The following is a 25,723-nucleotide window of genomic DNA, read 5'->3' as shown; positions in this document are numbered from 1 at the left end:
CCAGTGTCTCTCCTGAGCTATTTGCCCTGTGAACATAGCGCCTAAAAAGATTTATTTAAAAAAAAAAAAAAAAGGAGCCGAGTGTCATTTTTAGAAAGGCGAGACACCCAACACATCCTACTCTGAGGAGGTTTCTTTGATGCCTTGTGATGTTGCCTGAATGGTAAATATACCCTCAGACTCCGAGTAAATAGTCCGTGGCATGTAACTTGGGTATAAAAGAGGAAATTTTACACAACGTGGCCACAGACGCCTTGTCATTTCCCAGAAAATTAGAGGGTCTTCCAGTGACCCTGCACATTTATCACACAAGTCTTCTTCCACAGCCTTGGGAACAGATGGGGCCTGTTCTGATCATGTTTTCCGATCGCCATAGATAACATGCTGGGGGTCAGGGAGGGCGAGACAGACGTCACCCCCAGAAGCTGGAAGCCAGCACCCATGGCCAGCCCCCTGGGTGTTCTGTGCCTCCGTGTCTGAAAAACACTTTGTTGGCGCTGAGCACTTAGCTTTTTCAGGGGAGAAGCAGGCATCTAGGGGAATGCTCATTCCTCTAGCTGCTAGCCCTTCACTGAGATGCGAAGGTGTTAAAGGATTGGCTGCAAAAGAGACTGAAGCCCAGAAGATGGACTGGAATCAAAGACAGGCTGCAAAGAATCTTGACAGGCATCCTTCTGCCTCCAGAAAGGACCACACGGGCTCTGGAATCAGAGGGAGATTTCACAACCTCCTTTACCAACTCTTTCCAGCGTCTTGGTGGAGATGGAGAAATAGACATCAACATCTTCCTGGTACGGACTGTTGGTTCACATTTAAACAGGTACTTCCACCACTAACAACAATAGTTCATATTGACTGAGGGGTTCCCACGTGTCTGGCTCTGTGCCGAGCACCTGGTGGTGTTATTTCATCCCATCCTGAATGCAAGAGGAGGGAGATGAGATTCAGAGAGGCCCCAGAGCTGTCCTGAGTCTGCAGCTGGGCAGGGCAGGGCTGCGAGGCATGGTGGTCCAGTCTGGTGCGTGTCTCTCAGGCACTTGTCACCTTGGTTCCTCACCTGGGGAATATAGCCAATAATGGCAATATAATGCTGGCTTTTTTTCTTCTTCTTCTTTTTTTTTTTCAGTGTGCTTTGGCCAAACATGTATGCTTTATTTTGGTCATGGTTCTCATTTCCAACTTTCATCATTCAATTTGTCCATTCAACAAATGTTACTCAGCACTTACTATTTATGTCAGCACCATCAGACTTTTAATCCGGACCTTTTTAATTAGCCCATCCACGGCCTTTTCCCAGCAGGCTTTCCCATCATTCACAAGCATCTTATCATGCCGCTGTCTGCTTTATGAGAACTAACTGGATCTGTTTTCTACTTAGTGTTCACAAAGTCCTACTAGAGACTTACTTGTGTGTGATCCTTATGACTATCAGAGAAAAGAAAACAGATATATTATCGATTGTTATTATTTTCTCATTTTGCGTACAATTAACGTGATTCGTGTGCATTTTAAGCGCCTGCGGGAGCCAGGAGTCAAAGGCAGGTCTCATGATGCCCACACCTGAGTCCTTCCACGTGAAGGTGGACACCGCCCTCCAGGAGCTCGCCCTCTGCACGGGGCAGCATCGGTAAAGCACAGCAGTCCAGGGAGGCAGGGAAGCTTGGTGGTTAAGCACCTGGACACTTGAACCAAACAGTCTGGTTTCTAAGTCTTACCTCTGCCCCTTACTAGCTAATGGCCTTGGGCCAATGATTTAACCTCTTCCTGCCTCCATCTCCTCCTGGGTAACGAGGGACAATAACGGTACCTCCTTTATGGGGTTGTTGTGAAGATCGATGGTAATCGAGCTAATATATAGAAAGCTTTTAGAACGGGTCTCCCACTTAATAAAGGCATTCTAACTGTTCATTGTTTTGACATTATTTAGAAGTATCTGAAGGCAAACAGAGGCTGTGGAAGGAAGGACAGAGCAGAGCAAAGAGCTCTAGCTGGATTGAGCAGAAGTGTGGTTGGGCTCTGCATTCTGCCCCTTCCTGTCTGCACAACCTGGGCCAGATCAGCCACTCTCCTCCTCCCCGGTTTCCTCACCTGTGTGGTGAGAGAATCAACCCACCCGGGGCAGAGGAGGCTTGACCCACTGCCACCCCCCGCTGACCCAGCAGCCTGGGAGACTCTGATGAGTACACCAGCCCCCAACTTTGATTAAACCCAACCAGTGAAGATAATTAGTTAGTTTCAGTCTGCATGAGCTAACCCACTCATCCCAGTTTAGCTGGGACTTTCTGGTTCTCATGCTGAAAGTTTCACCTCCCAGAAACGCACTCCCAGGAAGACAAGGACAGCTGACCACCCCAATTAGGTCAGCTGCTTTTCAAGAAAATTCTATAATCTCATTCATCATTTTCCAAACTGTGTCACTCATGTGCTCACCCTCCTATGTTTACCATCGCTGTTTCAACTGTAAAACTACTCAAGTACATGTATTTCAAAACCAACATTTTATATTATTGCTGGAGTAGTCAGGAAAAGCCAAGTCAGCTGAGGTGACAAGCAACCCCACGAAACAGAGAGCAGGAAACATGCAGTAAATGACACTATAACTGGACGAGCAAACCAGCACCACGTGACATAAAGGACAAATAAAAATCGATGGAAATAAAGCACTGGCACTTGATAGTGGAGCTGGCTGGTGGCTGTCTAGCCCCAGGGACCTGCTCAGTCTTTGCTGAAAGGAAAAATTAGTAGGGGGTGAAAAACACGCTGGGGTTTTCTCCTTTCCATAAGCAGGATTGAAAATGAAGCAAGTTTATCACCTTGTGACTTAATGCTACTTAATGTTATTGGTGGTAGATGACTACCACTTAAAGTCAACAACCACGCCACCAGCAAAGGACACAGCAAGACTGAGAAAGAGAGAATCAGGGTGTAAAGGTGAGAGGGCGAGGGCCAGGTCATGCATTTAAATGCTCAAACCTTAGAGAGTCACCCCTCCCTCCAAAGCAGCTCTTAACCATTCGTTAACACCAAGTCAGACAGGCCAGTAGCCGAGAGGGGCGCACCCCCACCTTTCACTTATCAGGGACCCCACCTTGCCCCAAAGGCTGCCCCAAAGGGAGGACTGCAATGAACCAAGAGACAGAAAAAGCCCCCAGGAGAGGCCCTTGTTCCAACAAGATCGGTGGGAAGAATTTCAACAAAGCAAAAAAAAAAAAAAGCAGCATCAAAGGACCTGTGACCTTTAGATCCTAACAAAGTTTAGGCAGCTCCCCAAAGTGCGCTAAGAAACAACCATAAACACTCATCACATGGCCCTGGTCTGTGCGGCTCAGTTGGTTCGAGCGTTGTCCCATAAACCAAAAGGCTGCCAGTTCCATTCCTGGTCAGGGCGCATATCTAGGTTTTGGGTTCAATCCCCGGTCAGGGCACATGCGGGAGGCAACCAACTGATGTTTCTCATATCAATGTTTCTCCTTCTCTCTCTCTCCCCACCCCACTTCCTCTCTCTCTAAAAGCAATGAATGAAAAAATGTCCTTGGGTAAGTATTAAAAAAAATACTCATGATGTGGCTGAAATTTTAAAGGCCCAAGTCACCACTCTTTCTTTCAAAGCCGTGAGAATGCAGAAACTGGCTTGCCACTGAAGAGCGTTCACCCAGGCCAATGCCGAACCGTGCTGCGGCAGAGCCCAACCCACTGTCTTCTGCCTCCGCTGACCCGCCTCCTCCAATTCCAAGAGCGCCATCCACTTTCCCAAGCCGGGACTGGCCTGCTCGCTCCACTGGGCCACTCGTTCACTCTGTGGTTTCAAATGCCACCCACATGCAATGACTGCCAACCTGCAACACCAGCCCTGCCTACCTGCTACACTCCAGACCCCACCCCATGCCCCACTGGCATTTCTCACCGGGATCTCAAACACGTGTCCAGAAGCGTCCAGAACTAAACACGCAACCTGCTTTGCCCCAAACCCATTTCCTCTCCACTACCCAGTCCTTTGCCCAAACTCAACACCTGGGGACCCTCTGTGATTCCTCTCTGTTCTTTGTTCCCCGACACCCAATCTTATCGATTTTATCGCCCATGTGTTTGTAGAAAGGATCCACCCCCCTCCAGTCCACCCGCATCTCTCCCCCAGCCCACTATAGATCTGGAGGCTCCTAATTGGTCTCCCCAGGCCCCTGGCTTCTCTCCAGTCCTCTCCAATACACATCATAGCTACAAGCAACTTTTTTTCTAATGTAAACTGTATTACCTTCTTTTTCCCTTGCTCAAAATCCTTCAACTGTACCCTATTGCACCCTATTGCTGTTGTAATAAATCCTGAACTCCTTGACATGGCTGTCAGGGCTCTGTATGACCTGTGCTCCCTGCAGTGGGCCCTGCCTGTTCACCTCAGTTCACCCTCCCTGCCCTGTTCCCTTCACTCCAGCCCTGCAGCTGGGTTCTCCTCAACTTCAGGGTCTTTTCTTTTTTAAGATTTTATTTATTTTTAGAGAGAGGGGAAGGGAGGGAGAAAGAGAGGGAGAGAAACATGCATGTGTGGTTGCCTCTCACACACCCCTACTGGGGACCTGGCCTGAAACCCAGGCATGTGCCCTGACTGGGAATCGAACCAGCAACCCTGTGGTTTGCAGGCTGGCATTCAATCCACTGGGCCACACCAGCCAGAGCTCAACTTCAGAGTCTTACACAAGCTTGGAACGGGTTTAGATATCTCCTTCTTCCTCAGCTTAGACAGCACGTCCTCTAGGAAGCCTTCCCTGATCTCTACACTAAAGCAGGCCCCCCCTCACCTTCACAGAAACTCTGTAGTACCCTGGCCTTCTACTTGACAATGCTCGGCATCACAGCACTTCTTGTCCACTACTTGCCCCCTATTAGGCTGCACCCTCCATGGAGACAGGGACCCACCCACACCCCCGCACCTGGTACCGTGCCCCAGGATACAGCGAGTGCTCCCTGAATGCTTGGAGACTGAGCAATAACTCTGAGAGTCACTCCCCAGCAGGCTGAGCACCCCGCCCCCGCTCCTGTTGGTGCAGCTTCTGAGGAAAACTCAACGGCAGGCGAGCTGGTCTTAGAGAACATGGTATCTGGTGACACCACTGGGCACACTGACAAAAATGTGGCCGTAGTGGGGTCACTGGCTCTCAGGAAGGAGTGAGTACGAGTCATGCTGCATCCCGCACAGGAAGAGCTGGAGCTGGTGCCGACGGCGCGGGGTGTCCCGAGCCTTTGGTCTTGGGTTTCTCTTCCTAGAGTATTTATAGCCATCCGGAGAAGCGGCTGGCTTCATTAATTGTGAGCGCATGTCCACCCAAAGCAGCCATACACCAAATGTATTGAATACCAGGCCTTATATGGGCATCCTTGTTGATCCGTGTGTTGTTAATAAGTGGCACGGAGTGGATGGCTAAGGCACAATGCCAAGTGTTTGCCTTCCCCGCCATCTCCAGGCGCGAGGTGGTGGTTGTGGTGTATTGTTTGCTTTTAATGCAGGGACTACTTTTTTAAACCAAGAAGAGGGAGTTGTGAGGCCCACGGCCATTTGATGACCGGTATAGGGACAAACACAGTTCAGAAGTGGCAGCAGAGGATGCAAATTCTATATCCAGCACCTCAAACCAGCTCCATTCAACAGGAGTCATTAACTCACAACAGCTCTAAGCGGCGGGCGCTACTATGACCCCCCTTTGCAAACAAGGAACCTGAGGTGCAGAACAGGTATAAGACAGGCCCAGTCAGTAGGCAGCAGAGCTGGAATCTGAACCCAGGCAGTCTGGCTCCAGAGTCCGGAAGTCATCAGGTCCTCTGGGGACTCATTCAGCCCAAACCAAAGCCCAATGAGGACCCACTTCCAGAGGACTCAGGCCCCTGCCCTGATTTAGTCTTTTCTCTCTTGAAGACTACAGAGAAGCTGGAAGCACAGCCCCGGCCTCAAGGAGCACATCTGGTTCACTGTAGCACAAGTTAGCAAGTGTGAAGTGCCATGCAAGGGACCCATGTGCCAGGAAGCAGGCCATCCAAGCAGGCAGAGGTCCTGAAGCACCCATCATTGGGTACATCCCCACCTTGTGGATGCTAGGTTCTGTGTCTGTGGGCAAGGTGGTTTCCTTGTCTGGGGCTGCACCTTCAAATCTGTGAAATGGGGAGGATGATAATGACGATGTACTAGCTGGAATCTTGTGGGGCTGGTGTCGGTGTTAAACGAGAGAAAGCATACAGATCATTTGGGACAGGGAATGTGTCCCATAAACATTAGCCATTGTTATTTCCAACAGAAAGATCCGGGCATCACCATTTATTCATTCACAAACACACATGAGGCACCTCCTCACCATGGACCAGGCACAGAATGAGCCAGCAGCCAGGCCTGCAAAGGAGCAGGCGCTGTTGAGAGAGGCGGTGACGCAGGTCTACACGGAGGACAGAGGGGAAGGAGGTGCGCGAGGCTGGTGGGCGTCTGGGGCCCCTGCAGAGGGAATCAGAGGAGGCAGCACAGAGGAGAGTGACAGGATGTGGGAAACGGGGTGAGGGTGCTTCTGCATGTGCAGAGGCACTGGTGAGGGCCAGCGTCATGGCACCCAGTCTTCAAGGTGGTGGCCTCGGGTGGTGGCTGCAGCACATAGGACTGGGTTCCAGGCAGGAGGCTCCGCTCTGAAGAAGTCCGCCTCCAAGTCCTGAAGTCATCTTTATCTCCAGACTCAGCTGGAGGCAGAGGAATAACTAAATATTTAAGTGGGTTATTTTTTTAATTTTCTTCTCGGTGCCCAGTTATTTGCCTGTTGGCCAGGCTGGAGAGGAGACTGAATTTATGTCTCACCAAAGAGGCACCAGAAAGGGAAGGAGAGAGACACCGAGACAGACAGAGAAGATTATGCCGAGTTTTTTTGTTTTTTTGTTTTTCCTTCTAAGTGTCTCCTCAGTAGAATCCTTGGTCTCCAGGGAGCGGTTTGCCCTCCAGAAAATATGACACTTTATTTCCTGCCCTTGTTTGTTAACACACCCCATTACCATCCATCTCAGTTTCATGTAGCTGCCAGCCGGCATTCACGCCCTCCTCCTCGCCTCCCCGAGGCAGAAAATAGAAAAGGAAGAATTCAGCAGATTTTCCCCCGTGGCACCCTCAGCGGCACCAAGATAACCAGAGCAGAAACCACAATTGGATTCTTATTCCTTCAGCCCAGGAATGCAAAGGACGGGACGGTTTAACCACCTTCTGCATTTTCCTGCAAAGAGAGTCGGCTTGTTATTTCGGTTGTCTGGGCTCCCTTCTCTGCCTCAGAGAAAGATACATTAATTAATTTTTTTTTAAATGTTAGGCAGGAGATGTTGCAAACTGTCAAGAACTGTCAGTGGCGCCTGCCCCAATCAGGTAAGCGCCTGCGGCGGCGCCTGAGGCAGAGACACACTGACCCCTAGTGGTCGCCTGAGCCCCGCCCTCAATGGGCGGGAGAAAACTGGAGCAAGCCTGTGGGGCCCCGGGGGCGTGGTGGGGGCTTTGTCTACAACGCCTGCCCCAACACTTGCATGAATGTATCGCGCACTCACACCCACACCCACATCCAGTTTCTTCTTTTTCCAATTCCATAGAGTATAGATTTGCTAAGAACCTTCAGGGTGCTGGCCCTGAGCCACAAATAAGGCCCGTTTCTCTGGTCTTGAGAAGTTGTGGAAAAGGCAGACCGGGTCCCAGGAGGTCACACAGCTGACAGGGAGGAAGGAAGCTGGCATTCATGGAGAGACTCCTTCGGGCCCACATTATCCCACTGAGACTTAAAATAGCCCCAATGTACCAAGGTTTGGAAACTGAGGCTCTGGCCGTCAAAGGGCTTGTCCTGATTACAAAGCAACTGTTGTTATTGACTTTATTGATTTCAATAAGCACATATTTACCTAGCACTTATCTGCCAGGCATTCTTCTAGCACTGTACCTGTATTGAATCCTCATCAAAACCCTATGAGGTGCTGCCATTTCACAGATGACGAGCAGAGGCACAGAGAGGTTAAGTAACTAGTGAGTGGTGGATCCAGCATTAAGCCCAAGCAGTCTGGCTTCCCAGTGCTCTCCAGGAAGCTCTCCAGCAGTCAAAACCCAAACTGTTCTCCAGCCCTGCTTTATCCCCCACAGGACAAGGTGCTGCAGCAGGAAAGGGAGCAGCCATTCTAACTGCGGAGGAAGGAAGAAGCCTCATGGTTTGGAAGCTCCTTGAAGTCACAGACAGTGCCATCCACCTTCAGAGCCTCACGCCTGGCACGCAAGAGGTGCTCAGTCAGGGCCCACCTGGACGGGACCCTGAAGGAAGGTTCAGGGAAGGTGGGAAGGAGAGAGGGAGCCCAAGAGGGCTGCATGAACCGCAACCCTGAGGCAGAAAAGCACAGGTCTCTCTCCATGACCACGCTGCGAAGAGGTATTCTCGAACACACCCACACTCCGTTTTGACCAATGCAAGATGACCAACTAAACTGTATGAACATCCCCTGTGCCACATTCCTGACATTAACACATCGAAAATGTGTATCCCCCTGCACATTTTATCTCATTTGAAAGGCAGAGCAGCCCCCTATGGTAGGTACAACCAGCCCCACTTATACCACCAGAAAAGAGGGTTTTCCCAGGTGGGTAAGTAACTTGTCCCAGGCTTCCCAGCTAATATGTACAGCTGAGCACCCAGACTTCCTGACTCCAAAGCTCACGTGCGTTCATGCTCTTGCTGCCAACCAGGACCGCCCCCAGGAAAGCCCAGCCCCCCACCACCACCCCAGAGGCCCTGTCCTTCTCACAAGCAGTTGCTCGAACTGGCCGGGTTTGTTCCTGCCTTAAGACCTGTGGCCTAGCCGTTCCCTCAGCCTGGAATGTTCTTCCTGTCTGTGGATCTTCACGCAGTTGGCTCCTTCCTGTCATTCCGGTGTCAGCTCAAGTGTCACCTCCTCCGAAAAGCCTTCCTTGTCCACCCCACCAAAAATAGCCTTCCAGTCACTCTCCATTGCATCACGGTCGTATTTTCTTCCCAGCAGTTATTAATCTGGCGATTTCTTGTTTAGTTACTATTGTTAGGCTCAGCTCCTGTGTAACAAGGGCTATCGATTACATAGCACGCACATACTGTGTGCCAAGCGAAGTTCTGAGATCTTCACACACAGGAAGTCACTGCGTCTTCACAACCATCCTTTACCCTAAGTTCTATTCTAATCCTCATTTGACAGAGGAGGAAACTGAGGCATGACAGTTTCGATGACTTGTCCAAGATTCCGCCCTCAGTAAGCTCTGCTCTTAGCCACTACAAAAAACATCAGTCCTTCGAGAACAAAAAACTGAATTTTTAAATGGGGAAAGGATGTACATGGACATTTCTCCGAAGAAGATACACAAATAGCCAATAGCTCAGGAAAAGATGCTCAACATCGCTAGTCACTAGGAAAATGCAGTCAAAACCACAGGAAGATACCCCTTCACACCCACTAGGATGGCCATAATTTTAAAAAAAATAATAACAACAAGTGTTGGCAAGGACATGGAGAACTTGGAACCTTCATATAATGCTGGTGGGAATGTAAAATGGGGCAGCCGCTGTAGTGAACAGTTTGGTGGCTTCTCAAAAAGTTAAACATAGAATTACCATGTAACCCTGCAATTCTACTCCTAGGTAAATATCCAAAGGAATTGAAAACCAGGACTTGAAACAAAAATATGTACCCAAATGAATACAACAGCCAATAGGTGGAAAGAACCCAAATGGGTCAACAAAATGTGGAATACAATATAATGGAATGTAATATTCCATTGCACCCACATAGTGGAATACAAAGGAATGGAGTACTGAAAGACACGCTACAAGACGGATGACTCTCTAAAGCATGTGCCCGCAGCACCATGGGTGATCCCCTGGATCTGTCTCTTGCATCATCAGTGTTTGGACAGAACAGACCCAAGGATGCCTTTTCTTCCAGCGTCTGACCGCCCCCAACCTCTTTTCTAGCCGCCACATTCAGAACCGCCTCAGCCATCCTCAGCCTTCAAGACCAGCCAACACCGCCTGGCCAATGGGCATCTGCGGCCCTCCCACACCTTCCTCACTCTGGGCTTCTATTTCAATTGGGACAACGCGGCTCTGGAGGGTGTGCACCACTGCTTCTGTGAGTTGGCCAAGAAGGGAGAAGGAGCCGAGTGCCTCTTAAAGATGCAAAACCAGCACCAGGGCCTCGCTCTCTTCCGGGATGTGTGGAAGCCGCCCCAAGGTGAGTGGAGTGAGACTCAGGACATCACGGAAGCCACCATGGCCCTGGAGAAGAACCTGAACCAGGCCCTTTGAGATCTGCATGCCCTGGGTTCTACCCACGCAGACCCTCATCTCTGTGACTTCCTAGAGAACCACTTCCTGAAGAGGTGAAACTCATCAAAAAGATGGGCAACCACCTGACTCACCTCTGCAGGCTGACCAGGCCCCAGGCTGGGCTGGGTGAGTATCTCTTCGAAAGGCTCAAGCATGACTAGGAGCCTTTGGAGACCCTCTGGCCTCTGGGGGGACCCCCTCTGCATTCCCCTAGCATCTAGCTTTTGCTTGAACCTCTTCCAAAAACTACTAGGTATCTTTTTAAGCACCCTGGAGCCCTCTCCCATGCATTGGACCAAATGGAAACAAAGCCTTTTGCAGGGGGGGAGGGGGGATAAAAATCCTCAGTGAAAAAAGCAGGACACAAAAAGCCACATATTATGTCATTCAACTTACGCTAATGTCCCTACCAGACAAACCCATACAGATAGAAAGCAGACTAGTGAATGCCACAGGCTGCAAGGAAAAAATTGAGGGTGTCATTTGGGGGCAATAAAATGTTCTCGGACTAGATAGTGGGGACGGTTACCCAACAGTCACATACGACTTAATAACAATATCCACCTTCTGAGACACACAGCCTTAGGCCATCTCGTCCTTGTGCGAACATCGTAGATGGGATAGCCCACAACTGGAACTGTACATGCTACACTCTTACAGAACTAGCAGTGCTGTGGTCTTGTTTCCACCAGCAGCGCCACGAACACGAGAAGAATGCATTGCCCCGTGACCCTGAGACAGCTAGGCTGCTATGACGTCACCAGGCGATGGGAACTTTTCAGCTCATTAAAATCTCACGCCCCCACCATCATGCATGTGGTCTGTCACTGATCAAAATACCATTCTTCACACCTGACTGTACTAAATTCCACCCTTTAAAATTCGTAGTGAATGTTGTGATATAAATTTTACCTTTTTTAAAAAAGTCAGCCTTGTCTACCTTGTTCATCTCCGGATCCTTAGGACAGTATGAGGCACACAGTTGACACTAACAATGTGTTTGTGGGGGAAATTAATAACCCGGACCAGACCCCAGGCCGCTCAGCTCTCATTCTTGAGTGTCCCCCATAGCGTCAGGCAGCTGCAGGAAGCTGCAGCCCAGTGGGTCTCAGACTCTCGGGCGGGCCCCTCGGAACCGCCCGGAGGGCTCACGAAGACACAGACTGCTGGGCCTCAGCCCCAGAGGCTTGAAGTCTGAGGTTCTAAGTAGGGCCGGGGAACTTGCATGTCCAGTGCACTCCCTGCTAGCACCGGATAACTGCTGTCATCTGTTAAACCTCCAGAGAAGAACCTGAACATGACCAGGAGGGACAAAAAACAGGGCCTGCATGTTATTCCATGGGAAGAAGTGAGAGATTTGAACCCCCTGAAAACTGAACCACACGAAAATTGAGTTCTTAGTTTAATTTTTTTGTATTGGAATGGGTCTGGCACATAACTCATGCCCCCGTGAGGTGAGGCTGCAGGGATGTCAATAAAGTCACATCCAGAGTCCTTGGAACACAGTTGAGCAAACCACTTCATTGAAAGCAGGAAGACGTCAGGTTTAGGACACAGGTGCAGAGCATTTGAGGGGCCCAGAGCATGAGGACCTCCCTAGGTTCAGATCCCAGCTCCTCCACCTACCAGCTATGTGAACTTGAATGAACTGCCTGTGGTAGGCAGAATAATGCCCCCTCCCAAAAGATACCCACATCCTAACGCCTGGAACCTATAAATACGTAATCTTACGTGGCAGTGGAGGTTAAGGTGGCAGGTGGGATTCAAGTTGCTCATCAACTGACTTTCAGACACTGAGATTGTCCTGGCCCACGTGAATGGGCCCAGTGTAATCACAAAGGTTTACAAAGGGGGGAGGAGGCAGCAGAAGAGGCCGTCAGGGTGAGACATGACCTGAGAAGGACTCACCCTGTCATCACTGATTTGAAGGTGGAGGAGGAGAGTCATGAGCTGAGAACTCGGGAAGCCCCTAAAAGCTGGAAAAGATGAGGAACCAGATTCATCCCTAGAACCGCCAGAGGGGAACACAGCCCTACCAACAGCCTGATTCTAGCCCAGTGTGACCCGTGTTGGATTTCCAGCCTCCAGAACGTAAGATGAGAAACTTGTATTGCTTTAAATCACTAATTTTTTTAAGTTTTTATTTATTTTTAGAGAGAGAGGAAAGCAGGGAGAAAGAGAAAGAGAGAAACATCAATGTGCGGTTGCCTCTTATCTCCCCCACTCTCCTCACCACTCCCCCGGGACCTGGCCTGCAACGCTGACTGGGAATCAAACCAGTGACCCTTTGATTTGCAGGCCAGCACTCAATCCAACGGGGGGAAGCTGCTACCTTTCTAATAATTTGTTATAGCCTAGATAGAAAACTGTTACACTGTTTAAATTCTGTAAACCTTGGTTTCCCCACCTATAAAGTAAGCATGACAACCGCAGCTACTGCACAGAGTAGGTACAATGATTAAATTTACTGTATGTAAAAATCCTAGTGCAGAGTCTGGCCCACATAAAATAAATATCGGTATCATCATTGTTAGGTTCCATAACTTTCTCCCGGACAAGCCCACCTGGGCTCCCTTGGGACAGGCCCTCCCTGTTGCTCGAGAGCTGTGAGCATCTCTTCTTACCTTTTCTTGAGGACACCAGATTCTCCCTAAGACCCTTCTGCCTACTTTCCCTTGCCCTCCCATTTCCGCTCTTGTTGGTCTTGAGTAGCCCAAGCTTTGATTCTGGGGGTTGTGGGTGAACAAGGAGCCCTGGGGACACAGAGGCTGCCACCCACTTTCCTTGGCTAGAAGGCCAGAGTGGGCACCTGGTAATGAGTCATGGCTGTTTCCAGAGCCATGGAGCAAACAATCTCTACCAAAAAAAAAAAAAAAAAAAAGCCTCTTGTGAAAATTTGCTGGGTGTTTGTATTTTCAGTCATTTATTCCAAGAGCAGTGAGTTTTCTGATTCTGGATTGATGCAGATAAACAATGGGGAGATCTCTACTGTTCTTGGAGGGAAAGCAAAGGAGACACCACAGAAAGCAGGTTGAACACTGATGTTTACTAGAGCAGGAAAGGAGGAGGCAAAAAGCAGATAACCAAAACCCTCCACAGCCCCAGGCAGTGCAGGTCGCCTGGCCCCACACTCTGGAAGTCCAGCTCCATCAGCTCAGGCCAGATCTTCACTCTGCCCACCCTTCCAACCTGGTAGGAAGCCCATGGGGGGGAGGCGTGGTCCGTACTTGAAGCTCTTGGCAGGTTAGGAGAATGAAGCAGCCCGTGCATTCGCCATCAATCCCCACAGCAGCCTTGGCCATGGCCACAGTTCACAAGGTCCAAAAACATCCCTTTCCGCAGCTGAAAAAATAAATCAAAGAAGGAGCCTCATCCCAGCCCAGCATTATCCAGGCCGATGCTTATCGCAGGGCTTTCCCGAAAAGAGGTAGAAAATTATGTTAACACGATGCTGATTTTTTTTTTTTTAAGAAAAGGAACAGAGGAGGGAAGGGGAGGTGGAGAAAGAGGACACTTAGGAGGAGGAGGAGAGGGAGGAAGCAGTCACCCAGATGTTGCTTCCCGAGCACACCCTATGCTGTGCCAGGGAAGCGCTATTTTCCATGTGCTGACATTGTTTTATTCTCTCCCAAGGATATTTTTCATTGCCTTTTTTTTTTTTAAGAGAAAGAAGAAGGGAGAGAAATAAACACCTATGCAAGAGAGAACCATCAGCAAACATGTTAGTTGCCTCTCGCATGTGCCCAGACAGGGAACCAAATCTGCCACCTGGGCATGTACCCTGACATGGAATCAAACCTCCAAACTTCAGGGTACGGGACAACACTCTAACCGAGCCGCACTGGCAGGGCCTGTGCATCAACTTTTCAATGCTCAGAACCATGACATGAGGAAGGAGCTCTCACTATTCTCATTTTACAGGTGGGGAAACTGGGAGAGACATTGGGTGATTCTTCCCAAGGAGAATCACGACCTGAATGCTTTCGGGCTCCCAATTCCAAGGGGATACGTCCCTCGAGCTTCCTTGTCTTCGTGTAAATGGAGCTGTTTGGAGTGAGGCCTCTGTGGAATCCTGTGTTCTCCAGGAGCCAGCCCCACCAGCTCACCAGCAAGGCCTCTCCTCCCCAGAAGCAAAGGCCTCAGTTGCCCTTTGGAGGGTGCTGCCATGGAACTCAACCCCGAAACCGCTCCTTGTGCCTGGCCTGCACAATTAGGGAGGCATTTACTGTGCGTCAGGCTCCGTAAATATCATTATTGCCCCAGTTTAGAGATGCAGAAATGGAGACTCATGATGCGTGGGTCAGCGGCCAGCAGTGATCACGGAACACTGCAGATGGCTCGTCGAAACTCGAGAAAAACATACACAGAAACAACCAGGTCCTGTGGGGAAATAGGAACAGCAGGCCAACTCCTCACATGGGGAGCACCTTGGCCACCCTCCTTCCTGGAGGGCACCTGCTTGGCCACCTCCCTGGTGGCTAGAGTGCACTGTTCCCCCTCTGGAGAAGCTTTTTATTGGTCTCATTTGCATAAGAATTCAGGTAAAAGCTCCTTACTCATTGCTAGGAAGTAAGGATGAAACAATAGATAACAAGGAAGTCTGGGGGTCTATTTTGAGTCAGAGTCAAAGAGCTGTAAGACTTTTAAGGAACTAACTTCCTCCTTGGACCCTTCTCATTCAACTGGGAGCATTCTAAACAAAGAAGGTTTCACAGGAGTTTACTTGTTCTTTCTTAGGCCTGATCACCCAGGGAACCCACCCTTTTCAGCACAGGGCTGCACCACCCTGTCATTGTTTCAGGCTTAGGTGAAGCAAGACAACTAAAAGATAAGGAGATTTTTCTCCCAGATGATGAGGACTCAGGCTATGTCAAAGCCGAGGAGCGAGGGTCCATCACCCCCTTTTGCTGTAGCCCCCGAAGTCCTTCTTTTGGGGGCCTCCCACGTGATCGTGCCTGTCTTAGATCGTTCCCCCCTTGGGGAATCTTACCCGTCTTTGGCTAACCGACCAAGCTTTGGGGTTCAGTTATGAATGAAGCAGCAGAAGCAGCGCTCCTGCCAGGGAGATAAGCTTTTATCTCCTTGCTGGCTTACAGTCCAAGACCATTCCCTCAGCCTTAGCCTTGGTGGGGTTACAGCTTCTGATATCAGGCAGCGTGGTTCCCAACAGTCAGAGAAGTCAGGTGACTTGCCCAAGGCCTCACAGAGCAGGAACACAGAGAGTCTGCCTGAATCCGGAGTCCAAGCTCCTAACTGCTCCACAGTTGTTTCTGAGGAAGCCAAGCGAGCACTTCCAGCGCTGGAGGACCAAGGTTCCTGGTGCAGGGTGTCGGCAAGCTCTGCCCGAGAACAGGCTCCAGAGGCCGGAAGAGCGAGAACAGGGATGTCAGCCCACCGCCACGCCTCCAAAGCAGAACTTCTGTGCCCATCAATACCCATGCACAGGACCCTGCAGTACCGTCCACACAGAGCACACAGAACTGGAGTGGCCAGAAGACTCACACACCAACCGCCCAGCACAAGTCAGTAGCATTGTCAGGCTTAGTTAGCGCCACTGTGAAACGGGGTTAGAATGCATGCCCTGAAATGACACAGGGGTCTCAAGAGGACCAAATGAGAGAATTTAGGTGATAGCACCCTGAAAATGACAGTGATACTCTGAAGGGAGTGTTCCCGTGTTAATTCACAGTAGCACAGAAGACCAAGGACGTGAGATTCCCCTTAACCAGGGATGACAAACTGCCGCATTCTCTCCTGTCCTGCTTTGTCCACACGTGTTATAGAGGAGGAATGACATTCACTAGGCTTAACCTCAGAAGGGATTTGCTGCTCCATCTAATAGGATTTGGAAAGGGGGAGGGGAGAAGCCAACTGCATCCTGCAGGCACACAGTGCTGGGGGAGGGAGCAGACGTGGGGAATGCTGAGCAGTCCGGTTCCTGCCTGGGGCTGCAGAACCAAGCCCAGAGGAAGAGCAAAAGGGCAAGCACGTCCCCAGCCTGGAGGGCTAGGAGATGGCGGTAAGGAGGTCACTGCTCCCCGTGACAGTGGTGAGGATTGTGACGCAGGCTTCCAGTTGAGCCCAGGAGTGCTGACTCCACCTGAACAGACCCAAGACTCCACAAGGTACATTTGTCCAGATCTGTATTCCAGGGTGACCTTTCTGGACAGCAATTAGGGTCACATCTCTCCCTGACTTGGGATCTCCTAATGAGAGCCAGGCGCCCCTGGGTGTCCCCTGGTCCCTCTCAGCCCAACAGCCACCGAAGTCTTCCGCCTCGCTCTTCCATCCCTCCAACCCATATCCAGCCAACTAGCTGCTTCCCCTGCCGTCCCATGCTGGAAGGCCCCTGGGCCCTCGCACAGGTGTCCACCGCTGGACACCGAAGGCCTGGGAAAAGGAACGTACCGGAGGCTGGTCCCGAGCCCTACACGGGGTGCACCACGTTCCTGTCACAGTGGGGCTTGCAGTGCGGGTTCAGCCAGTGCTCCAGGAACTGCTCCTCCGCTCGGCGCTCCAGGCGGAGCAGGTGGTGCATGTACTCCTGGCAAAACAAACCCACAGGGAAGGGAGGCTTTTCCACGGTGCCAGCCAAGCTGCTGAGGCCGCGACTGCTGTTCTGAGGCCGAGGCTGCGATTCTGAGGCAGGGCGCCGCCCGGCGGAGAGAGGAGGAACCCCTGCGCCTGTGCCTCTCAGTAGAGACCAATCCACCAGACCAATGGGCAAAGTGAAGAAATCTGACAACGCCTAGGCTGAAAGGCGCCTGCGCCCACAGGAACTGGTGTACACCGCTGATGGACAGAAACGCCAGCCAGCCGCCTTGGGAAACGGTTGCCTGAGATCCAGAGATCACGCTCCCCATTTACACCCTAGGGCAGGGGTGTCAAACTCATTTTCACCGGCAGCCACATCAGCCTTGCAGTTGCCTTCAAAGGGTCAAATGTCATTTCAACTCCTTAACAGTTAAGGAGTAGTTGGGCAAGTGTGGCCCCATATCATTGAGCCAATCTTCTCCAAGCTCCCACGCAGGCGCTGTAACTTGGGGGACCTGCCCCCCAGTCACATCTTGGGCAGGGGGGGAGTCTCTTTCCATCCCCCGGCCCAGAGCATGGCCATAGCTATTCAGCATATCTAAGTGACCAGCCAAAGGCTATAAGTATGTCAAAGGACTATGCCATGGATTAGCTGTAAAGCTGTTGCTGTACAAAATGACCCTGCATGTTCTTGCTCCGTGTGTCCCTTCCCCCAACTCACACCTGTGGGGGAAGGGGTGAAGACATCTTAAAATCTCCTGGACACCTTGAGTTCTGGACCCCATTTTAAATGCCCATTTGGGGTCCCCCCCTTGGCTGCACCCTCTAACAATCCCTCCTTTCAAATATACACCCACTTTAAATTCTTTTAAAGGACAATGGACGAAGGTCTTATCTTCTTGTAACTACTTCTGGCTGGACATGGACATCGTCCTACCTACCGGTGGGTCAGGGGTGCCCTGAAGGGGAGGGGGGGTGCAGCACAGAGGGAGTCCTTCCTGTAAGGGGAAGGACCTTACAGAATCCTGGTCAGTTGGCTGTCACCAGGAAGTCGCAGGCTTGGTATCCAAAGGCTGGCATTACTGGGCCATTGGCATCCTGGTCATATTCTGGAGATGACAGATTTGGAAAGGGCTCGAAGGCACAATTAAATCATAACCACTAAATGACAAAGGCAGGAACTTAAGTAAAGAATAGCTTATTTGGAGGAAGGTGTACAAGGCGTGCTACACCTATCCAAAACTCTTGTGGCCCATTATACTTCACTCGGGCTGAGGGGAATGTTAGGATTTCCCTCCTTTCAGATACCTGGGCCCTTTCTGTCCAAGCCATCGAGGCAGAAAAGGCAAAATTAGTTCTAAAGTGAAGCCCACAGATCACCCAAACCGTTCACCAACCCAGCCACTTAGTTCAGCCAAACTGTTGAGTTTCAGGGGGCGATGATGAAAAACGGGCTCCTTAAGTGAGGCCTATATTGCAACCAATCACTCAGGTAATGAAGTCATAGGCATACGCCCTATGAAAACAGAAGAGCACACAGATTAATTCACACAATAGTCCCCAAACCAGTCTCTGTGCCTGTGAGACTGTCTTTTGGGAAGACGTTAAGTTGCAAGGTCCTTTCTGCAATGACATTTAGCAATGGCAATTTGACAGGTCGTCCACACCTGTAAATCATACATCTTTGGTGATATTACAAACTCAAGTTTCAACTTTCAAATGAAAACAAACTCTCAAGACAATTAGCTGTGCCATTCTGATGTCCAATACTGAGCATTGTGATTTTCCTTGAACCACAATTTTTCTCCTTAAGATCACCCTCACTGTTATTAAAGGGACTACGCTGAGTCCAGCTTTTAATGTTGACTGTTCGTTTGCATAAACACACCAAGAGCAGCCTGGATCACTTATGATCTTTAAGTCTGCTTTGCTGGAACTCACACAGGGAACTTTTAGATTTTGGCTTTAGAGTCCGCCCCTCGGGGCACAGAAGCAGAGCCATGCATCCGTCATCTGGCTTCACCTGTACCGGTTGTTTCACTCAAATCCTTGAAGCTTCCACTGTGCCTACAGGTTCCTTTCTGGCCATCTTTCAGAAAAGCAACCTTCGTTCCCTCCCTGGAAAGAGTGCCATGAACCACACAACCAGCCAAAGTACCAGGCTTTTCTTGTGGGCTTTCACTAGCTTCACAAGTCAATCCCAGTTCCTCAGGGCTTTCTGGTGACAACCAGAACACATACATGCCTCCATCAGACGTGACGTTCCAAAGTCTTGGTTAACAAAACCACTGTTAGCAACTGGTCTTACTGGTTTTATACAAAGAAACCTTATGTCATCACCCACTCCTTTTGAATGCCAAATTCTGGAGGGATCAGGTAGGGAGAAAAATACAAAGCCTGAAGGAAAATCCTTTCCCTTCTGATATACACCAGCTTCTCAAAACTTTCACTTCCACAGACCTTCTGCAATATTCACAAACCCTCTATTATTTTTCATACACCTTCTGATATCCACCAAGATTGCATCTCCATGCCTTATACCTTCAATTACTAACACCACATAATTCCTTCCTAAAACTTTCACTTTTCCATTTATCTTTACAGTTTCCCATTTACTTTCCTAGAGTGTGAAGTTTCAACTTTCCCTGGAATCCTCAATTTCCTTTTCATAGCAGATACAGAGCAAAATCCAAAACACAGAGTTACAGAACAATACACAGATAGAGGCATTCTCTTGCACCAATGCGTCCATCAGTGCCTTGCAGAGACATGCTCCTTCGGGTCCGGTCTCATGGCAGAGACATGCTCCTTTGCCTCTGGCTGAAGCACTCGTCAGCCCCAAATGACCCTTCCCGGGTCCTGAGTGGCAAAAGCATGCCCCCCAATGGGTAACAGGTGACCTTTCTTAGGTCTTCAGATACAGGCTTCTGATCAGAAACAGAACCAAACGTGAGAAATTTGCTCTTTTCCCACAACACCACAAAACAGGTAGTTGAGTTTTCCTTTATTCCAGGTTTAAAACTTTCACATCCTTTCTACATATTTTACTCATCCAAATTTAACCATTAATCTCTTTTAATCCTGATTCCTTTCCCGCACTGGGAAGGACTATACTTAAACTCAGCATGCGGCAGCCGAAAGTCCCTGGCACTGCAGGTACCTTCCACTAAAATTCCCTAGATTTGCAGGGGCATCCTGCAGCTTTCTGAGGTTCAGACCCTGCAAACACCCTATAGGTCAGATGCTCACCCTTGGACCTCTGTTCATGACCTTCAGAACCAGAGCCATCTCTATCAGACCAGTTACACAGAGAACCTGACTGATACAGTGCCCACACCGCAGCAGCATACAGCCTATAATCTGAAGAGAGCCCTTAGTCTGGCACCTTGCCTAGTTCCAAGATGGAGAGGCTCTCACATGACCCGTCATCCAAGATGGCAACGCCCAAGCATGCGGAGTTGTCCAAGATGGCGGCACGCGCCCATACTGGGTCAGCTAAGATGGCAGTGCCTATGCACACTCAGTCCTCCATGGTGAGGCACTCATGTGGCTCATCCTCCATTTTACCCAAAATGGTGGTGCACCCATATGGCTTGCTGTCCGATCTCCAACATACACGCAATTTAGTACTCTGGCAGAACCGCCCCCCCCCCCCAAACCATGATGAATTCTCCCCATCGGCGCTGACAGACAAGGGAAGGGACTCTCAGGTTTCCCGCCTGGCCTCTCCCCTCTCGGGTCACTTAGGTTCTGTCTTAGCTAAGGCTACCCCTGTAGAATTCCGGTTAAACTCCCAGCCGTTATGCTGTATGACAGACCGAGGAAGCGCAGGTTAAGGCTCACTCACGCTCCGTAGGCTTCCGCCCGTGGAGCAACAAACACAGTCATGCACACAAACACACCGAGTTTATCACGTTCCCACCCGCCCGACCTGTGGGAGCCCTGCCTGGGCCTTCCGGCCTGAGGAATGAGCAGTCCCTCCTTCCACCACAAAGGGTGGGCCTGGTCTCGGGCTCCTGGTCCCCAGGGCACTTACCAGATTGGCGCCTTCCCATATTCCACCAGTTCGCATTCCACCAGCCCGTGGCAAGGATCGCTCCGGAGGCCAAACCTGCAGAGCCCGGGATGTTCAGGACCCAAAATCACCCGGGCTCGCGCGCTTCCTTATCACCGCGGGGCCCCACCAGCCTCCCCGAGGCCGCCTTCACCGCAGGCAACAGTCTGCTGGCGAGTCGCTGCCCACACGTTACGGAAAAGACGGGCCAGAGTTTGCGAAGTGGGGTTTTATTCTCGCATGCGGACTCAGGGGAGATAAATTCCAAATTCTAGGCCGCAAGCCCAGTCTGGGGCTTGCTTATATACTCACTGTAAAGGCGGGGGCTGGAGAGGGGAGGAGCGCAGTTTCCGGCCGGAAGCGGTTACCGAAGCAGAATGCGGAAGTCGGCGCGCTGATAAAACGATTGCTGCTCCGGCTTAAGAGGGTGGTCTACCAAAGATGGCGGCCGCCCGGGCAGCCGTGCTACAGAATAGTATACGGCCATGAACATAAATGAATTACAGCTACACAAAACAACATGGGTGAGTCTTAGAAATACCATGTTGAATAAGAAGGGCAAGTTCAAGAAGACATTTATTGTAGGGAGCCGACCAACAGCTGACCTTTGACACAGTCGGGTCGCGTGAGACGCAACTGCACAGCAGAGGCGACTGTGGCCGGATCTCCTGTCTCCTCCTGTATGCCTGTCCCTGCTAGCAACAGGTGGTGGGGTTTTTAGATAACTGTGTGTTATAATAAAAAATCTGCATGATGCCTCTGATTCTGCGCGCAATGACTTGTTGACCACAGAATAGAGACCATTAGAAACCCAAATGCTGCTTACTTCCCCCACCTGGGAAGTTAAGGACAAAATTAAACTATGGGCAGACCAACTGCCAGAATGCTGAAGGAAGCTGTTGCTAGGAATGTTTCTTAGGGAGTCACCACCTGAAAGCTTAAGATTTATTAGAGCCACTACCCCTCCCATACCCTGGATAGGAGTGTATAGAAACAAGGAGTTCTCATTGAGAATAATAATCTCAATACATGGAAACAAACACAAAACATGGCCCCTCCCCAAGATGTATAAATCAAAAAATATAGGCCAAAAATTAGTTATTTGATCGAGATAAATTTAATTTTAATTGATAATAGTTGATTTCTATATACCCCTTGCACCCTTTTAATTTAGACCAATTCCTATAATTTTAATAGATACCTAGTTAATAATTGGCACCTGAAAGTTTGTGCCTGTATAGCTTTGTTGGCTGATTAATGACCCTCTTGGTCAAAATAACCTTTGTTTAATGTGGTTGATCTGTGGGACTTCCTGTACTTTTCGGTTATTTCTTTGTTTAACATGATTGATCTGTAAAATCTTCTGTTTTTAGAAATTATTTCTGTGGTAACCGTTTCTGTTTTAATAATCACACTATGTATTGAATGTTGTATAACTTCCCCTATAAAAATAAAGATTGATTTTTCTCGGTGAGTCAGTCGGGCCCAAAAAGCCTGGCTGTCCTCCGGCACCCCACCGGGTGTCTCGCTCCAGTCTCTTCGCCTTAGCCATGCATGCTTCGGGGACCCTGAGACCCCGCCGAGGCTGGACCCCGGCAATTTATAGTGTGGCACCATTTTTATAAAATTCAAAACATGCACAACTAATAATGCATTAGTTATGGCTGTATGCATTTAGGATAAAATCATCTTTTTTAAAAGGCAAGTGATAACTGTAAGAAAAGCTTAAATTGCTATACTATTATCAAGTAAATAGACTTTAAAAGACTTTAAAACCTTCCAGAGAAACTCGTTACTAAGGATTGAGGGACATTTTGTAAAAGCAGGCTGGTAGTTCCTCAAAGTGTTGAACATCAAGTTACCATGTGACCCCCCAGTTGTGCACCCAAGAGAAAACTTATGCCCACAAAAAGCCTTGAACACATGTTCATAGCAGCATTTTTCATCCAAGCCAAAAAGTATAAACAACCCAAGTGTCCATCATGGATAAACGGGTGAATGAATTGTGGCACGTCCACAAAATGGAACATTATTTGGTCATGAAAAGGAATGAAGCCCTGATCCAGTCCACACCACGGACGAACCTTGAAAACACTACACTGAGGGGAGGGAGCCGCCACAAAGAGCCAAGTACTGTAGGATTCCATTTCTATGAAATGTGGCGGGTGCTGTGGGCTGACGTGTCCACCACAGAAAAAGCAGCTGGTTGTCTGCTGCCGACCATCTCTGGGACCAGCATCTCTCTCTCTCTCTCTCTAAGGACCCAAACTGAAACACAGACCATCCTCCCTCTAACTTGACTCTTTCATCGTGACATGTTGCATTCCTACCAGCAGGGATGAGAGTTCCTGTTGCTCCACGCTGGTGCCAGGATTTGGTGTCGGTGGTGCTCTGGGTTTAAAGCACTGCCACAGATGTGTGATAGTAGCTCACTGATATTTTGATTTGCCTTTCCCCAGGGACTTGTGGTACACGGCACCTTTTTTACATGCCTACACACCATCGGCAGATCTTTGGTGAGGTGTCTGTTTAGGTCTTTTACCAGGGTGAGTTTCTAAAATGTTAAAGATGAAAATGGCTTTATTGGCTTTATTGGCTTTATTTCTATTATAACAGTGATGCATATTGCCATTCTGAAATTATGTAAAATAAAGAAGTGAAAATTCCCTCTTCCTTTTTTGTCTATATCTTTGTCCTGTTGCCAAGCAATGTTTTTAAAAAAAAACAAAGCAAACCATGTTGCTTCCTTGCTTAAAATACTTGAATGGCACCTACAGGGCTCAGGAGGAAGTTCTAATTCCTTGGCGTGGTTTGCGGGACTGTCTGTAATCCGGCCTCACCCACCTCCAGAGCCTCTTCTGTCACCAGCAACCCATTCGAGCTTTGCACGCCACCCCTCCCTGAAGAGGCCATGCTTGCACATCAATCTGAGCTCACGCTCTTCTCTCTGCCTGGAACTCCCCTCTGCCTTCTCTTCGTCCTGTCTCACTCCTACCTGACTTTTCAGGCCTCCACTTCAATGCTTCTTCCTCCAGGAAGCCTTCTCAGGTTCCCCGTGACTGCAGAGCTCCCTGCACTTCCCCTGGTATAGCCCTGGGGGTCAATCTGTGTAGCAATGACTTCCCACTGAGAGTAGGGACTTAACTGGCCCACGTCATATAATTTAATGGGTGGGCTCCACTATTAGCATGCAAACTTCATGTTTGTGCCCCAGAAAGAGAGTAGATGGAGATAGGAATGATTTCTAACTTGGAGGATGGATCTTACGGACATGCCCTTGAAAGAAGTCTGGGTGCTGCAACTACGGGGTGCAAACCATCGCGCAGTGTGCGTGAAGCAGCTCCGTATGGACGTCGTTGGGTGACCCCGAGCAGCAGGCCATCGGCCAGAGGAGTGGTGTCTCCCCTTGGGAAAGAAGTTGTATTTGGTAATATTTATACAAGATTAAGTTATTTTCGTGTGTACAGATATCACAAAAACCCTAAATCATGAAAACCCTTCTATGGTACTGATGGAGTTTTAATAAAGACTCCAGTTTAGAACTTTACATTTCTAGGTTTCTAGAAAACCCTCTAGGAAGTCTGCACTCTATATTAAGTATAGCTGTGTTTAAAATTTTTCATGACTGTGCAAAAGAACGAATTAGGAGGTATCCAATTTTCCTGAATTTTTTTTTCTTTTCCCCTAAGACTCACGAAGTTTGAATTTGTTTTGATTATCGTTGTTGTTGTTGTTTTAAACTCATTGAGAGGCACCCCGAGTCCTGGGCACGGCATCTCTGCGGCAGCCACAGTAGGAGCGGGTGGTGGGAAGGCTCCTCGGGGGACCCAGCAGCGGTGCCCGGCGGCGTGCCGGACTCCGTGGTGAGTCTTGGACTGAATCCTGCCCTGTCCTGCCTTTTCTGGGGAGTGTTTGGCCAGAAGAATAATAATTGGGAGGAACAGAAAGGCAATGTGGAGTCTTATAAATAAGAAACAAAGACTTACCAGCACATAGCCTTACTCACTTCAACTGTTCCTTGTAAGCAGTGCACTGAAGGAACCATGTTGCCGGGCAGTATGGTGGAAAGGCAAAGAGGTCTGGGTCCGAGACTGGTTCAAAGCCAGACCCTGCCAGTATTGTTCTCCTCCAGCCTCAGTTTGTCCACCTACAAAATGGGGGTGACCCTAACACTTATTTCATTGGGTTGCCAGGATTTAATGAAATGATACAAATAAATTTGTGCACCAGACGCTGGCCAGGTAGCTCTGCTGGTTGGAATGTCGTCCCTATGCTCCAAGGTTGCAAGTTCGATCCCCAGTCAGGGCACAAATAAGAATCAACCAACGAATGCATAAATAAGTACAACAAATCGATGTCATTCTCTATCTATCTATCTATCTATCTCTCTATCTCTCTCCCCACCTTCTGTCTCTCTCTCTCAAATCAGTAAATATATAAGTAAAATTTAGAAAGACCAGAGCATGTCTTCAGGTTGTGCATTGAACACCTCTCCCATCAACTAGTCCACAGGAAATTTTCAATAAATGCCTATTGAACAAAAGGCTAAGCGGATGGCCTCAGCGTGTGGTCTGCCCCCCCACTTGGGGGTCCACGAGGTCCAGATCCTTTCCAGAAGAACACTAAAACACTAGTTGCCTTCTGATGGTGTACACTGACGGATAAAACCCTCACCCCTACAGAAGCCAAGTCAGTGGCACCGACCACCCTAGCAGTTACTGTATCCTTCACCATCACACGCTCACAGGTTAAAGTAGAGAAATAAATATAAAATGCTCTTCAAATGCCAGTTTCCCCGGAG

General features: G+C 49.4%; 1 protein-coding gene and 1 pseudogene across 1 annotated transcript in view; one reads left to right on the top strand and one right to left on the bottom strand.

The window, feature by feature from the left end:
- The first annotated feature begins 1,550 nt into the window (after nucleotides 1–1,550).
- LOC123816889 lies at nucleotides 1,551–10,495 on the top strand (annotated as a pseudogene).
- A 2,936-nt stretch (nucleotides 10,496–13,431) lies between these two features.
- The window catches only part of CUNH17orf67 (chromosome unknown C17orf67 homolog), a 36,184-nt gene continuing 23,892 nt past the window's right edge, over nucleotides 13,432–25,723 (bottom strand). The window contains exons 4-5 of the mRNA XM_045836106.1: nucleotides 16,743–16,878; nucleotides 13,432–13,676 (exon numbers count right to left, since the gene is read on the bottom strand). Coding sequence (XP_045692062.1) covers nucleotides 16,762–16,878 — 117 coding nt within the window. The 3' untranslated portion in view covers nucleotides 13,432–13,676; nucleotides 16,743–16,761. The remainder of the gene's footprint in view (nucleotides 13,677–16,742; nucleotides 16,879–25,723) is intronic.

The sequence above is a fragment of the Phyllostomus hastatus genome, unplaced genomic scaffold, assembly GCF_019186645.2.
Source record: "Phyllostomus hastatus isolate PE091 unplaced genomic scaffold, TTU_PhHast_1.1 phas_contig_210, whole genome shotgun sequence".
Classification (NCBI taxonomy): Eukaryota; Metazoa; Chordata; class Mammalia; order Chiroptera; family Phyllostomidae; genus Phyllostomus; species Phyllostomus hastatus.
This window is presented reverse-complemented; position numbering and strand designations above follow the sequence as displayed.